Below are 16229 nucleotides of genomic sequence, written 5' to 3'. Positions count from 1 at the left end.
AGACATGCCATAGGGAATCGAGGCGCCGCCGATTAGTTTCAAGTCTCGACGAAGCCCTTTTTCCTTTCCTATATGTTGCTTTCAGATACAGGTACCTACGGAATCCTCATCCGGCCATTCATTCCGCCAAGACATCTATACTTGCTTCCTCGTCTATACTTAGGTTCTTAGTGAGTGAATCCTTCATCCGACCTCTGCCTCTCCAAGGAAAAAGACGAACGGAACGTAACGATCAAACCAACCTCCTAACTAGGAAGCTCACGATCAGCTATCAATCATAAGTATCCTGCACCTGCTAACCGTCTAGGAACAATGATGTAGCGGTCGGCAACTTGTGCTCTGCAGGAGACTGACCTTCCCAGTTTGTGGCCTTGTTGTCCGGCTGATGACGAGGAGAGTTGTGTTGGTCTGGTTAAACTTGAAGATCCAACAAGGCACCTTCACAACTTTGTAACTTTGTTACCTTATTTTGCCCGATTGATTCGTTTTATTCTGCTGAGTTTTATCATCTATGTTCTCGGGGTTGTTTGTCTCCGCTGAGGTAAGATATTGGGTGCTTGTCTGCTGCCGTTGCATCCTTGACGGTGTACCCACGGCATATAACCAGCGCGCATCTGGGATGCATGCATTCAACCAGAATCCTGCCTGATTTGGATGCAGGAGATTCGAATCATGGAGGGGATTTCATTTTCTCCCCTCCTTGAACTGTGCCAGCCACAGTTGCGCCGGACATCCTTACTACATTTGGACCTGGCGAGGACTGCTCAGCCCGCCAGGGGGATATTATATTGGACATTCAGGGGAACCGTAGAAATGCGGTACGTTGGAAGAGGCGTAATGCATTCGATTTAAATAAATACGTATCATCGGCCATTGCTCATAAAGTGAAATCCAACCTGATCGAGCAGCCCAGAGCCCGACCCAAAATTTCCATACGCCATACGCGAACACCCAAAACCCCGAAAAGATGAACACCCCAGGAATCACACACAAGACGGTCCCAGTCCGCAGTGCTTCAACCAACGCCATCCAAATTCAACACAAATGATTCGTGAAAATATGGGGTAAAATCAATGGGAGAAAGGAACCAAAACAGAACTGAAGAAATGGTATCTCAGAAACAACACCCCCGTGAAGGGTTCCCATGGAAACGACAGAAAAAGCAGAACTGATAATTATGATCCAAAGCCAGTGGACGTCGTGATAGGACGGTATGTTCTAGTTGTATCGGATGCATCGGAGCTTGTTGAGGGTATCACGTCAATATCATGAAGGAATAGCGAGCGAAAAAGTCAGGATTAGAGTTGGCAATCATCGGACTATTCGAACCGACGATTCCCAGTGTCACCCGTTTGCCGTGAATTCAGGAACTCGGTAGCGCCCTCTTCTCGTGAGGCAGGAGTCTTTTGGTCATCGGACCGCTGTGGTCTCGGTGAAAACGGCGATAATTGCATGATTTCCGAGGCAAGCGCGGTGGCTGTCAAGCTCCGCAGCTCTCGTTCTTCCCGCTCGTCTTCTTTTGCAAGGCGTCGCCGCTCCTCAGGGGATAGCTTTTCTCGCCGTCTTCTTCGAATTTCATAAATTGTCCACAGCAAGACTTCCTCGGAGACACGGTTCCTCGGAGCGCCGTGTTTGGCTGGGTATCGGACATAGCGGCGCGTGACGTCAGTCGCACCATCAATCGAGAACGCAATGCAGTATGATAGCTTCCGGCCCCAGCCTGTTGTCGTCATCAGCAAAATGTCATCCCTGGCAGCTTCTGCGAATAGAGGGCATCAAACGAACCTTCAGTGTATTGCCGGGGTTGGTCCCAGGCACATTCACAGGCATCCACATGTACCCATCGCTTTTGATATTCCGAGTAGACTTCCGTCCACACATAATCCTCTGCATTCCATACCCATCGTACACGGCTGCCCAAGGCGCGGCAGAGCATGGTGAAACAATTAGCCCATTCACCGCCGCGGCCGCGACGTGTCTGGAGCAGTTGCCACACGTCTGAATAACGTGGGAACCGCTCGTATGCGGCACAAGCCGAACATTGGTACAATTCTACTTTTGTAGCACCACGGGCCATCTCGTCCGGCGTCGGTGGGACGAAGCCGCGGGCGATTGTGGGCATCGAGCATACCGAGCATGGCGGGTTGTTGACCCATGTGAAAAAAGTACGAAACCACCTGTCAAGGGTGTTAGTGGCGACGGTACGGACGCCAGGACGCACCGACGGGCACTTACTTGAGAAGCGCTTGAATTACAAAGTCCTGATAGCCCCATTCCGGTTTCTTTCCCATACTGGCCGCCGCCGCCAAGTGTAATTCATGCTCCTCTTTCGCGGTCGAGTAGAGCTCATCCAGCGGAATGACTGTCAGAGCTTCGTCCAGTAAACCAGGATTCTCGTACGTAGTTGGGGTGACGGATAATCCGAACAGCATATTGCAGAACTTGGCGGACGCATGGTCTTGCGGGGGATGCGGCATGATAGGAAGCTGTCGTCGCGACGAGGATGGCGGTTTGGACGAGGACGACCTCGGAGACTGCATATGCATCGGGGAGGGAGAATGCGATCGCGATCGTTGTTGCAGGTCATTGAATCTTCGAATGCGCATCATTTGCTCGAATTGCTTCGTGAGATCTGCGGCATCAAAGGGGGCCTGGGCTGAAGCCCGCTGCTGGCCCCGATGCGAGGAATCGGCCATGGCTACGGCGCTCCCAAATGGCCGGTTGCGACGACTGCCTGTCAGACCACGTCGTCCGTCCCTGTTGTTCGTCCCTCGCCTTCGTTCTTGGCCGCGATGGCAGTAGGAATGGCGGAAAGTCAAAAAGTAATGCCGGGGCAGGCACGAGGGCGGGCTAGAATGATGGAAGTCGGGAAAAGCAGGTTGACGACGGGCCGGCAGCCCAGACCCGAGAGGAAAAGGTCCAGACGGAGAGGATGGAGGAGCGGTTGAGTCGAAACGGCGGCGACGGGTCCTCAAAGAATCAAGCACACGGCGCAGGAATCACTCCAGAACTGAGAACTGCGGTTTGGGGGAGAAGTGGTGGTGATGAACGCAATTGTGCCAAGCCCACAGGCGGTACCACCTCGTTCGCTGCGAACTACGGATCGTCGTCCACGCAGATGGCCAGGCCCTCGGGCTTGTCTGGCCGGATCATGAATGAAAAGGCATGGAGCGATTAAGAGGTCTTTGACGGAACTACCTGAATGTCGACCGCACCAGGGCAATCCACGAGAAATCTCTTTCTTTGGGGGGAAGCTGGGCACGGAGCGGCAAGATTTAAGCAGTGCATACGCAAGCAACGCCGAGGGCGTCGTCAGCGTCCCCAGCACCCAGAGCCAGGGCCCAATCAGTCTCATACCGCCTTCAGAGTTAATCCCACCGCGCAATCTCCTTCCGTAAGACTCATTTGTTTATCATTTCTACATCATGTCTCCCTAAAACAAAGTAAGCGACGAAATAAAACATGAATCTGGGCTCTAGTGACGGGCCGTCCGGGGGAGAGCAGTTCGTCATTCTTATTCCCTGTCCTAGCGGCCTATTTTTATCCGCCCTAAACTAACGATCGATATTGGCTTGGCATGACGGGGCGAGCTTGCCCCGGCACTTGTCCAAGTGAAATCTATGACTACTCCAGTAGTTATCGCTACGAATTTGTCTTTTTGATAAGAATAAAATGGAATCAATCCTAGGGATGTTCCTCCGTATGTTGACTGTCCGATGAACGGGTTATTGTATCCCTCGAAAGATTCCGTCCAGAGTCCGAAATTACGCCGGTACGGGTTACGGGACAATTCCAGCAGACGTGTCCAGGACGCGCAATGAGCTGACGAATCGACAGAACCAACTAGTTAGACGCATCACAAGTGTACGACGACGTCTATCTGGCGCTGTAACCGATGATGATACTATTGCCAATCCAGGCGCAATTACCAGCCTCAAAGCGAACGACTTCGGCTGTCCAGACTGAGAGCCTTCGCTGCCCTGTTCTCAATCAATATGATGCCCGCGGAGAAGGCTTTGTCGTACTCGGACGGAACTCGTACTCGTGCGCAGGCGCCAAGCCGCCACGCCAGAGCCCGTCTATTACGTAATCACGCATATCGCACTAACTAGTTAAGGTAACTACATTGCGGGCTAAACCAAATACGGCATAAACTACATATCATTGCTGAGTAATCAAATATTTACAAATGCTGATGGCGTACTGCTCGTACACCTCGTAGTCGACGGCCTACTAGCTACGAAGTACTCATACAGGTGAGCTTGAGGTTGTGCAAGACTAGCAATCACAGGAACAAGGCAGCAGCATCAACCTGGTGCTATGCAACGTAACCAGTAGATATCGATGCCTATGGTCATCAAGGGTCCTAATACTCACGGCCTCACGTCATCAGCCAGGAACGCGTGTTTGGACGCGTATCCATCACTTCTCTCACCAGAGGAGCATCTTGGTCGTGAAGCAAAGATCATTCGGCTGGTGGGCAACGCGACAACTCCGATACAAAGGATTGTCCCCAGAAAGCGCTGCTACAAGTCAGAGAGGCTCTCCAAACGATTTGAAGGTTGGGGAAAGACCAAACTAACCTGGTATACTTGGAAACGTATTTCCACAACTTCTGGTACCTAGCAGTACGCTGCTCAAGGTCCATGGACACGGCCTCATAGTAGGCATTGGCGAGGTCTTCTGTGCTCCACGGGTTCACCACCAGACTGCCATTCAGGCTCTGGGCGGCACCCGCAAATTCGGACAAGATCAGCACGCCTTTCCGCTTTTCCTGGCTGGCGACGTATTCATAGGACACCAGATTCATTCCGTCTCGAGTTGACGACACCACGCAGGCGTCGGAGATTGCATAAAGTGCAAGAAGCTCGTCGAAGTTGACAGATTTGTGCATGAAGTGAATTGGCATATAATCCACCGTCCCTGAACTCGACGTTAGCAGCCTCGATTTTTCAGGTGTCGGATGACATAAGGAAAACTTACCAAAGCGTCCGTTGATACGCCCTACCAATTCGTTGACAACTGCCCGCAAGTTCTGGTATTCTTCCACGTCTTGACGACTTGGGACAGCAACCAACACAAGCACCACTTTCCCCACCCATTCCGGATGACTTTGAAGAAAGACCTCCAAAGCATGAAGTTTCTGCGGGATGCCTTTGATATAATCGAGGCGGTCAACACTGATCATGAGCTTCATACCCTGGAATTTCGACTCCAAATGGGCAATGCGGTTTTTGACCTTGGGATTCTTCAGACCCTCGACGAACTTGTCGGGGTCAATCCCGATCGGATACGCACTGACCGCAATCGTCCGTCCCTCGAAGTGGACGCTATTTGGCGTTGTGATCGTGCCCCTGTCGCAATTGGTCAGCTCCAAGTTGAAATACAGGGTTCCACATTTCCATGCTTACAGGAGATAGGAACAACTGCTCAGGAAGTGCCGCGCATAATCAAAGGTATGGAACCCAATCAAGTCGCTGTGCAACAGGCCGCGCAGGAGGTCGGTGCGGACGGGCAACACCCGATAGATCTCACTGCTCGGGAACGGAGTGTGCAAAAAGAAGCCGATCCTGATATTCTTCTTTCCCAGATTACGAAGCTCATTACGCAGCATCTCGGGTAGGAGCATCAAATGGTAATCGTGAACCCAGATCATATCACCGTCCTGTGCTTCCCGGGCAATGGTCTGAGCAAAGAGCATGTTAACTTCGCTGTATGCAAACCAGGCCGACTCGTCGAAGATTATCTCTCCGGGATGGTAATGGAGCAACGGCCATAGAATTGAGTCTACGTACAACCCAATAAGCCAATTCTGTCCTTATGGGGCCATATGGAGCACATACTTGAGAACCCATTGTAATGGCGATCTGCCAATTGGTCGTCAATGAAGATAGGTGTCGCGCCATACTCGTCTTTGAGTCGATTCCGCACTGTTTCAACCTCATCCTCTGGAACCTCAAGACCAGGCCAGCCATACCACTGGAAGGTCGTTGTTTTTGCCAGACCGCTGAGACCTGTCACCAGGCCTCCCGAGGACATGGAGAACTCATACTTGCCGCCCTCCGATCGTCGGATGGTGATTGGAAGGCGGTTGGAGGCTAGAAGCAGTCTTCCGCCGCCGGTCGGCGAGGACTCCGTGATCGCGGGGGACATTTGGAAACGCCGGGGTTTTTTGATGAGGGGTTCAGATCTAAACCACGGTTTCCGACAATTGCTGGCCTTTTATTTTGAATTTCTATTTATTCGATGATGAGAATGTACATAGAAAAGTTTCCGGATGATTTCAGAATCTCAAGAGTAAATAAAAACGAAAAGGGAACGGTAGCATTCAATTGGAAAGGAAATAGTCCGTTTCATTCAATGCGAAAGGGTTCCTTGAGTGATTTATTTGATTCCTGATTCAAGCAATCCTTTCGCCTGATCATAACTTTTTTTTTTTGCAACCCCCTTTGGTTTCTGGTTTCTTCCTCCTTCCTTGATCCCTGGAAACATCACATAGACAAACCCGGTCAAAATGACCCGGTTCAGAACATCATGCCCCTTCACGGATGCAGTGCGCCCCCTTCAGCAACCAATCAATTCGTGTCGGTGGAAGCATCGAGAAGCCTCTAGGGCTGGATAAGTTGGGTGTAGATTTCTATCCCAGGAAATGTTTGCATCTTTGACAAACAAAGCCCTAGGCCAATTGGTTCTTGGCCCCTGGACTGGAGAGCTTGGCATATGCCAGTCATGCAGTAAAGCTTGTTACTGTCTCTGCTGAAGCCGTCAGAGCCTCGTTCTGAGTCCCCATAGTGACAGGAAGACGCGTTCGTTTGGATCAGAGAAACAAATTAGTTGTTAAGTAAAGTAACCTTGCGAAATGGAACAGCAGACAAATCCCATTCACCATCTCAAATATGTACGATTAGAATGACAGCCTCGCTGAACGTGTCTATCCCAGTAAACATCGCATAGATACGATGCAAAAAAAAACATACTCCGTATACATATAGCCAAGCAACAGAGATGTATATGGTCTCTATTCGTAATCTTTGGCATACCGGTCCGGCAATTCCACATCCCATGTCGGCCTCTCCACCACCGCAACTTCAAACATCACGCCGTCATCACCGTCCTCCCCGGGCAATTGCTGGTCTATCGGCACAACACCGAGAATGTCCCGGAATTTGTATGAATGCCAGTACAATCCGTCTGTCGAAGACGCGGATTCCGTGCCCTCAGCTTTGCCGTTCTCGTCGGTACGGCTCTTTGTGTCCTGATTTGTGGCCTCGGCGTCGTCACCGTCATCGCTCTCGCGACGCAATCGCGCAAAATCGGGCTCTCCGTTCACGAGGAACGGATTACTATTCTCAGCGTCGTCGCCATCGTCATTCGCTTCGCGGCGCTCCGCGTTGAGAGAAATGACTTCTGACTTTTCTTCGTCCTTGCCAACGATCTTTCGAATCTTCGTTCCCAGAGACACGGTTGCTTCAGCGGATGGCATCAAATCACCTGCACCGCTGTTCTGTGCCGCTCGCTGAAGGCGAAGCGCTTCGTAATCTTCATCGTTCTCGCGTTTGCGTTTGCGAGAGGATGACGCGGCTTTTGCCACGTCAGTGCTGGATGTGCTCTTGTCCTTGCTCGTCGGTGCCGGGTAATCTTTCGTGAGATCGAAGATCCACATCCATGATGAACCATAGAACAGAACCTTATTGGCTCCGTAGCGCGCACTGCACATTCCTCCCATTACTCGGTCCTTGACGCTGGTGAACTCGACTGGGAAGTGCGATCGGGGATTGCGGAGGGACCAGTCCGAGAATTTGTTCCGCAGCACTTCGTATTCGACAAGTTGGTGCTTGCTGGTGACCACCAGCAGGCTATCTTCCGACGGAGCCACAGTGTTACCGTTAGTGATCGCCTTAGGCTGCGACGGCCCCGGGCGGAAGCATAAATGTACAATCGCGGAATGCAAGCGCGGCATAGGCACGTGGCGTTTCCACTGCTGCCCGTCGATGACCACCGGCTCCTCGCCACCATCCTCCGAATCTACCACGGATGCATTGTCTTGATCCGCTGCTACCGCATCACGCGGCTCGGAGTCTTGCAACACCCAAAAGTCCACGCAGCCTAGCAGATCACCAGTTGCAAGGATCTTGCTGTCGTGCGAAAAGGCAACCGTACGAATGGTACGTTCGTAACTCCCCAAAGTGCCAAAGCTGGCTCTGTCACGGTAAGGCTTATCCCGCTCCGAACGCTCCAGTTCGACGACTCTCGAGTCGACCTCGAATGTGCCCTCCGTCGAACGGATTCTGGCGACATTGATCGAGCTATCTGGGCGTATGATGCATATCCAGTTGTTGTCTGGCGAAATAGACAGAATACGAGCACCGTCATGTGAAATATCAGACGGTACCGTCACGTCAGAGATACGGAGGATATCACTATCAGAACCCGTAGGTTGCCGCAAGGAGAATAATTGTATGCTAGAAACAGTTCCGACAGCCAGGAGTGTCCCATCTCGTGACAGCGCTACTGAGCTTATATTCTCCTCGCCCTGTTGAAGTCAGCGCTTCTCCAGCTTCAAATAGAAAGCAGACGCATATTGAGAGAATCACGTACCTTGATCAGTACTCTGCCAACTAGTTTATGCCGTTCGTCTTTCGAATCCACATTCTTCAGTTTCGATTTCTGGGCTATTCGCCAAATTCTGACCTCGCGTTCCCAGAAGCTCGCGATTAACCTAGATGAAGGCGAGGAAATGACTTGTGGGATCTGCGGCAGGTTGGAAAGTTTTCGATGGTGCTCCTTCCCATGCTCACGAAGAGGCACGACAACGAGTGCAGCGTCGGGACCTATCGTACATGTCAGTTAAACACGACCCTGCGGCACGACACACGATCGAGATCAGATACCTCCTGAAACAGCAATACTGATATCTTTCGTCTCATACACAGCAATCTTCTTTACATCATGCGTGTGGTATCGCCGGTGCATGACTTCCACCCATCGCCGCGACTTATCGTCTTTCGACCCTGGCGTACGTCGGTACAACACAGTTCTTTGGTCAGCACCCCCGCTGATCACACTTTCTCCATCAGCGCTGACAGCCACGTCGAGCACGTCGGCCTGATGTCCCTTGAAACGCTGCACAAGCGAGTAATTATTCGCATCCCAAAACCTGATTTCTCCCGTCGAGTCGCCGGACACAATGGTCCCATCAGGGAGGCACTTCAGACTCCAAACCAAAATCTCCTTGGGACCGCCATACGGCCCACGGCCAAGAGACACTGTTCGTAGTAACCTTCCACCCCGGATATCAAACAGCCGGATGTTTCCGTCGGCATAGCCCGCAACAAGCACATGGCGATTCTGGAAGGCGAGACTCAGGACTCGGACGTTCTTCGTGGTGGACGGCCGGATTCTTCGAACAAACGATAGGTCATTGTCCGCCGTCGACAAGATCACGATCGACCCGTCGGCACAGCCAACAGCAAGATGCTGACCAACGTATTCGCCCTCAGCGGGGGCATTCTGCTTGCCATCCTCCGGCCTCCAACGTGGCTGGGCTGTCAGACACCAAATTTCTCCATATCCACCACTCGAATGACGACATGGCCGGCCCTTCTCCAAATCCCATTCCGTAACCGTAGTTGAATAGCCGATGCTGAACAATCGAAGACGGCCGGGGATCTTCGTGCGGCGACCCTCGCTGGACGGATCATCGGTCGGAGGATCCAACGTCCATGCCAGACCCTCAATGCTGCGATCTTTCCCGCCCCGCAGAATCGTCTCTTGAAACCAAGCACCACGCAGAGGATTCCAGATTTCGATGTCACCGTTCGCCCGCCCAACGGCTAATCGAAGTGTCCGCGCACCATGGCCACTGGTATCCAACCCGGGAGGATGCGAGAATTCGAGCGCATTGATCCCCTGCGGGTTGAAGGGAACGAACCGGCAGCGATGAACCTCCATGGAATTCGGCGAAGAAGAATAGGGTTCGTTGCAATGTTTTTGTTGCAGGTTCACGGCGGGTTCCTGGTATCGCAAAAGATTTGCAGCATCCGATTCTTTCTCCACGAGGCTGCAGCCAGACACAAATCCGAATGTTTCAAGATCTTGCCGACATTTCTCAGAAATTTTTACGAATGTGCAATGTCTGCCGCGCTGCCTGAGCAGTGACGACCGTCTAGCGAGACTGGTGTCTCTTCCCAAGATTTTTTTTCTCCCGCTTGTTAAGCTTGGGACGAAATGCGCGAGTCGCGGACAGGCTTTTCCAAAATTGATAGGTTGCTAAGCCAATACAGGAAAGAGGTTAGTAAGACTACGCATACGCTAAACTGATCAAAGAATATAAGCTACCCGCAGGCTGCGAACCAGCGTACTGGAAATTGATAGATTTGCATTCAAATCTCGAAATGAAATTCATAAATTATCAAAATTCTAGCCCAAAAGTTCTTATTTGAATTCAGTTCCGGGTGCATGTGATTGCAGGGCGTAGGCCTCTGTTGAGCCCTATGTTATTGAGGCCAATCCTTCTGTGATTATTATGAATCAAATGACATCGCAATCATCGGAAAATATCCATAGTTGCTTTAGGATTGTTTTTATTTGAGCACATAGACGGTAGTTGCGCTCATCAGATCAAGAGCTATGCAACCTGATGCGCTCAAGGATCGAAACGAGGGATACATACTCTAGCATGAAGGATAGGTCCGATTGATGGTAACTACTCTACGGACATATAACCAGGGGAATAGAAGTGGGATTCACCTCTCTCTAGGTTTCCCTGTGCAAGACCGTTCAAGGAAAGCCAGCCGAGTCATTCCTCCCAGTCTGCATTCGAAATGTTGAATAGATAGCAATGAAGCAGGCAATCTCTATGTGCAATGGACTCATGACATCCATTCGACTGTCACGAAAGGATGTCCTTGTCCAGCAGTATTATTCCTGAGATATGATAAGGACAGTGAGACCCATATGAACAGCAATGGGGGACCAACGGCAGTGGCAAATGATGCAGAGCACATGAAAACAGTGCAGAAATGAACACAGGAGGTATCACAGAACGCTCCAGACACAAAGGAAAGGGGTATGCAACTGCAACCAGAAGAACTGACAGAAGACAAATGAATTTCTGTTTTTCTTTTTTCTGATGTCAGAAAACGACTAGCGCTTGCAATGTGAGATCTAAACACACAAAAAAAAAATGCAGTGGAATGGGGTATGTAATAAATCTAGTATGGGGAACAAGAGTATGCACAGCAGATCTGAAGGGCGAAATGGCACCAGCAAGATCAAATGAACTGTGATAATTCACAGTGACAAGTGATTATGCCGGATGTCGGGAGAAGACGGCCGGAGAAACACCACAAATGTGGTGAACAGACACGCCTTAGGCTTGAACAAAGGGGAATGGGGCCGCGAGCTGAATTGCCCACAACTCGCAGGGGTTTGCTTCACCTTGTAATTATCCATGAGCAATGATTGAGTGAAGAGAGTGATTGGAGCTCTCTTAGCCAGGCCATCAGTAAGTTGTTGTAAAGCTCATCTGAGAAACCTGCGAGAAAGATTGATGTCCATAATGAGGCTCTGCATCGTACATATGTGTGTCGGCGTAGGACATCGCGGGCGGCGGCGTTGGTGAAGCAGGACATGTAGTATTGACAGCCCCTTTACTGACATTGTGATTCCCCTCTGCATTGACATACCCTTCATTTTCGGGAGTGACCGGAGGTGTAAGATAGCCATGCACCTGGCTCGGTTTCTGTGGCGTCGCCAAGCCAGCCTCCCCGCCATAAGGCTTCGATTCTGTGTCCGAGTTGTCTGTCGGAGGGGTCGGGGGAGCGTAAGTACCGTTGGCAATGCTGGCCTGACGGGCGAGGAAATGATCGAGCAACCGAGCAATTCGGGAGTAATGGGCCGAGGAATACTTCCGGCGGAGAACCTGAGACGGCTGATGCAACTGTTGTGACAGACTCAGCAAAAGAGACGAGTCATAATCAGCAGCCCAGTCTGTGTGCCGAGGCTGGGGTCGGTTCAGGATGCATCGTGCGAGCGCCAACGAAGCTTTAGCAAGGTCAGCGGATGGTTTCGACACGAACTCTCGATGAAAGAGAGCCATCTCCAGGATATACAGGGAGAGATGCTCCAATTCCGGGTCGTACGGAAGATCCGCCAACGCGATTTGCAGGAAGCTGTCCACAGTCGGGTGACCGATAGTCCAACCGAGGGTTTGCAGTACATGCCACTCCATTTGCAGGAACATGTCATCGTCATAGAGCGAGCAACACATCGACTTCAACTCTTTGATTGTTGGTACGTGCTCTTTCTTGTCACCGTACTTGGCAGCAATCAAGAGCGCTGCACAACCGACGAGCTGGTAATGGCGCTTGTACACTACTCGCTTCGAACAGTAGCGATCCAGGAGGTTGATTGTCAAGAACAATGTCGACGGAAGCAACTGGAAAGCGCTATGGGCTTCGATCAGGAAGTCGAGAAGGTAGGGACGCATGTACCACTGAATCTCAGTCTGGATATCAATCGACTCGACGTCAGGAAGGGTAGCAAGCTGGTAGGACAAAGTCAGCGTTGACTAGAATAGCATGGGATGAGGAGCTAACACACATCCATCCGAAGCATATGGGACAGATGGTCATTCATGTACTCTTCCTTGGTGGCGGTGGAGAGTTGCTCGGCAATGGCATATTGCCGCTCACGAGCGACCAGTTTAGCATGTTCCTTGGCGTCCAGACGATGGGCGACTTCGTCGCATGATTCCACAAAGAACGTATCGCATGGCTGGTGGGTGGTCGAAGGGCGTTGGTTGTTGTAGGCCATGATGGCGTGTTGATTGAAACGAGGACGTATCTTTCGAGCTGACCGGCAGGGAGCGAATGTGTTAAGTGGCAGGACACCTGATCACAGATCCGTGCATCGATCGGAGAAACGACGGGGAAAAGGGAGAGACAGTCGTCGGATTAAGTAGCAAGGATTGTAAATAGTTGGCGGACAAAAAAGTATTAAAATGAGTGTAGTAGCTTAAAAATCCGAAAGCTGGCGGATAGAAAAGCCAGCCGTAGAGAAGGGAAAAAAACGTTTAAGGCCGAGCTGTATCTCAGGATGCGGTTAGCATTAAGCCGTCCAAACTGGACAGACGGTCCAACAATAGATAGTATACGAAGACGAGACCTACCCGGAACGAAGGCCGTCTAAGAGGGGAATTGGTCACCCTTTCTATGCAGACAGTTTGGCATCTAGGCGAACAGCGGATGCAGGAATGAACTCCTTCTAGAATCGTTCCTGTCCCGGAAAAGATGAAGGACGAGTCAACGTCTCCACCCTTGGAAAACAACAGCCTTTGTCTGGCTGTAGTTTCGACCGTGCCCCGGAATGTGGGATTCGGAGCAGCGTGGAAATCAGGCACGGAGCCCTACTTAAGCAAGGGAAGAACTGGAGTCAGCTCACGAAACCAGGATGGAGAATGAAGGACAAACAGATTTGATCCTTCGAGCAACAAACTTGGCTGCTGTGGAACAAACAGCCAAGCAAGCAAAGCGAAGGCAATTGGAAAGGAGTGAAGTCCGTCGAGTATATCTTCAGACGAAGCCGGCTCCACGGATAAGAGTCTGCAGATCCGATATAGATTAGCCGCGATTCACCAAACGGAAATGTTTCCTCGACGCTAAGCTTCCTCGACAGTTGAAGGGAAAGCATATTGTGATCGACCACCAGATGGTTTGGGTAAGAAGAGGAGCAGAATGTGCCATCCCTCCCGCAGCAGGGGACTCGAGGCATATACCACCGAAACAATACTTGATGATTGGAAAGGGCCAGTTATTGAAGGGCAAGGGGCCGACAGCACCAAACTTCACAACAGCGTTACACATGTTCGGTCAAGTCGAGGGATGCCCACTCCAGCTCCGATTCCCACAGGGCTTTTTTAACATGGCAAAGCCGGCGCGCCTTCGAAGATCCGAGCATATTGGGCTCCCAGCGCCAGAAGAGACGCAAGAACATGTAGTTCTCGAAGCTGCATGGATTTCGATGGTCATGGATGTGGTTTAACATGACAGCTACCGCCCGGACAAGCAGCCGAGAAGGCTTCAGCTTGCGACATCTCGCCCATCATCTGGCAATTGCTGACACGAGCCATCATCGCAACAAGACAGCATCCAATCTGGACCCATTGGAGAGCGAGAAAGGTTGGCCCATGCCTGAATCCCAGGTTGTCGAGATCCTCTCTTTGCCCGCGGGTCGAGGGAGAAAAGGAACATCCGACGACTTTCGACGACTTGACAGGCGGAATGCTCACTCGTCTGTGCAACATGAAGAGGGGAAAATGCAGAAACAAAGGGGAAAAAAGCGTGCACTGGTCGGGCCGGGGAATTATCTCACCGTCGTCAAAAGAGGTCAGGGGCGAATAGACCGATAAACGACGACTCGACCGATTCCGCGACCGAAACTCGACGGGCGACACACCGATGTCGAAGCTGACAGCTGACAGCCGCTGTTCGACTCGAAACTGTGCTGTGCGTGGGAGACGGTTGACTGGAGATGGTCAACCGACTGACACCACGAACAGTGAACCAGTTCCGTACTCTCCGAGAGGGGGGGGTAGGAAGGAAGGGAAAAGGGGTCACGAGAAGAGAAGAGAAGAAGGTAAAGGAGGAATTGAACGGAGAGTAGAGAGAGAGAAGGGGGATAGAGGAAGAGATTCTCTCTCCAAGCGGGTGTGGTCGAGGAAAGAGAAAAAAGAGGACGGAAGAGAGGGCAGAGATGGAGAGGACTTGAGATCCGACTCCTTGGTACGATACGGTATGGTTACGAGGGTGGGAGACGAGTTGGTACGGGCAGTACGGATTACAGAGTCAGCACCGTGATTAGACGCGTCCAGTACGGTCACCAGCGGTAATAAAATACACAGATTCGACGACCAGTCGTTAGTTTGCAGCAGCCAGGCTGGGTCAAGACTTGACTGACAGCGCGGGACAGGGTTGCTGACTGCTCCAGCTGTTGCTGGGTAGGGAACGATTGGTTCTCAAGACATGCGAGTTGCCTGGGCTAACTAAAATGACGATACGTTGGAGAACCTCGGCCTCCGCATTACAGCCGTTTAATGCTCCGCTTTTGGCTGCCTGTGACGGGAAGGAGGGCATAAGACAGAGAGAGCCATGGTTGATCCCAAGCTCGATCAAAGTCTACAAATGGAGGCGACCTTTTTTGGTGTTGAATTTGCGGCTTTGTCTTCGTTTTTTCCAGGCGGCAATCATCGCTAACGAGTATCTTAACCTTTTTGCGCGTAGCGGTATGGGGTCCCGTACGGTATGTAATTGGCCCTAACCAAACCGGGAGCGTGCTGGACGTCGGTTTGTCGGGGGCCTCGGGCTTGGCCTGGGGCACGCCGCAAGCGAATCCCTGGCCTCCTGAAATAACAGCATAACCTAATGTAAGGGTGAAAGGGATGCTGCCCACCACCGATGGTTATGCTTCTGCAGTCCTCTCTCCTGAACTCCCTAACCTTGCATTGCCTTTTTGTTACGCCGGAACCGGCTGGGGAATCTGCGTAAAGTACCGGGAGGAGGTCGGCTACGATATGCGGTCAGTCCCTGCGTCGACAGCTGGAACAAGTAATTGGCTTACTGCTACCACATAGTCTTGACGAGCGGGTCCCCAAAGGAACTAACCAACTCCGTACGGATAATTGTCGTAGAGCAGTGACCGCCGCGTGAAACTATTGGTGTCTACGGTCCATAGTTAGTTCATCTGAACCTCGAAAACAAATAGCATTTTTTTCTCGTGACTGCGCGTTCCGTGTTTTCTACTTTTTTCTACAGCGACCGTTTTTTTGGGTCGATTTTCAAAAATTCAGGATAGCGGGCGGGACACTAGACTGACCCGAACTCAAAACCTGACACTAGCAACCTGTCGTTAGGAGCAGGAATCATTAAAGAACTGAAACTGTCTCCGACTTCGCGAGGTGTTTTGATTGTCGAGTATCGGCAGGTTTTAAACGCGCATGAACGCGTTAGCTTTTTCCGTCAAACATGTTCTGATTGAAATTTAGCTGATCCTTTCGGGTCAATCCAACATTGAAGGAGTTTGCAATACACATAACCACGCACCCATAAAAACCAAACCGCCAAGGTTGTCGCGTCTCTCGCGTGTGAATCCGCGTCATCGGGAATGATAGATGTAACTTAGAACTGGTTCATTGTTGAATTGGAGCCCGCTTTGCGCATACAAAGTTCCAC

General features: G+C 51.2%; 7 protein-coding genes across 7 annotated transcripts in view; 1 reads left to right on the top strand and 6 right to left on the bottom strand.

Annotated features, from left to right (window-relative positions):
- Window positions 1-1319: 1319 nt before the first annotated feature.
- VTN49DRAFT_4847 (uncharacterized protein) lies at window positions 1320-2696 on the bottom strand (the record flags this gene model as incomplete). The annotated part of the gene is made up of 3 exons (XM_069412838.1): window positions 1320-1720; window positions 1786-2177; window positions 2236-2696. The coding sequence occupies 3 exons, from the start codon at window positions 2694-2696 to the stop codon at window positions 1320-1322; spliced, it is 1254 nt and encodes a 417-aa protein (XP_069266766.1).
- Window positions 2697-2792: 96 nt separating this feature from the next.
- Window positions 2793-3178, top strand: VTN49DRAFT_4846 (uncharacterized protein; the record flags this gene model as incomplete). The annotated part of the gene is made up of 2 exons (XM_069412837.1): window positions 2793-2798; window positions 2855-3178. 2 exons carry the CDS (start codon window positions 2793-2795, stop codon window positions 3176-3178), a joined length of 330 nt encoding a protein of 109 aa, XP_069266765.1.
- A 1287-nt stretch (window positions 3179-4465) lies between these two features.
- VTN49DRAFT_4845 (uncharacterized protein) lies at window positions 4466-6153 on the bottom strand (the record flags this gene model as incomplete). Its single annotated transcript, XM_069412836.1, has 5 exons — window positions 4466-4523; window positions 4584-4923; window positions 4984-5354; window positions 5412-5787; window positions 5844-6153. The coding sequence occupies 5 exons, from the start codon at window positions 6151-6153 to the stop codon at window positions 4466-4468; spliced, it is 1455 nt and encodes a 484-aa protein (XP_069266764.1).
- An 865-nt stretch (window positions 6154-7018) lies between these two features.
- On the bottom strand, window positions 7019-9951 carry VTN49DRAFT_4844 (uncharacterized protein; the record flags this gene model as incomplete). The annotated part of the gene is made up of 3 exons (XM_069412835.1): window positions 7019-8533; window positions 8599-8831; window positions 8892-9951. 3 exons carry the CDS (start codon window positions 9949-9951, stop codon window positions 7019-7021), a joined length of 2808 nt encoding a protein of 935 aa, XP_069266763.1.
- Window positions 9952-10891: 940 nt separating this feature from the next.
- On the bottom strand, window positions 10892-11454 carry VTN49DRAFT_4843 (uncharacterized protein; the record flags this gene model as incomplete). The annotated part of the gene is made up of 3 exons (XM_069412834.1): window positions 10892-11128; window positions 11177-11246; window positions 11297-11454. The coding sequence occupies 3 exons, from the start codon at window positions 11452-11454 to the stop codon at window positions 10892-10894; spliced, it is 465 nt and encodes a 154-aa protein (XP_069266762.1).
- Window positions 11455-11503: 49 nt separating this feature from the next.
- On the bottom strand, window positions 11504-12816 carry VTN49DRAFT_4842 (uncharacterized protein; the record flags this gene model as incomplete). The annotated part of the gene is made up of 2 exons (XM_069412833.1): window positions 11504-12547; window positions 12604-12816. The coding sequence occupies 2 exons, from the start codon at window positions 12814-12816 to the stop codon at window positions 11504-11506; spliced, it is 1257 nt and encodes a 418-aa protein (XP_069266761.1).
- Window positions 12817-13017: 201 nt separating this feature from the next.
- Window positions 13018-16229, bottom strand: part of VTN49DRAFT_4841 (uncharacterized protein) — a gene marked incomplete at both ends in the record, with an annotated part of 3852 nt that continues 640 nt past the window's right edge. Inside the window, 4 exons of the mRNA XM_069412832.1 lie at window positions 13018-13086; window positions 13172-13408; window positions 13498-13604; window positions 14374-14526. Coding sequence (XP_069266760.1) covers window positions 13018-13086; window positions 13172-13408; window positions 13498-13604; window positions 14374-14526 — 566 coding nt within the window. The remainder of the gene's footprint in view (window positions 13087-13171; window positions 13409-13497; window positions 13605-14373; window positions 14527-16229) is intronic.

Source organism: Thermomyces lanuginosus (assembly GCF_041956635.1).
Source record: "Thermomyces lanuginosus strain ATCC 200065 unplaced genomic scaffold VTN49scaffold_32, whole genome shotgun sequence".
Taxonomy (NCBI): Eukaryota; Fungi; Ascomycota; class Eurotiomycetes; order Eurotiales; family Trichocomaceae; genus Thermomyces; species Thermomyces lanuginosus.
This window is presented reverse-complemented; position numbering and strand designations above follow the sequence as displayed.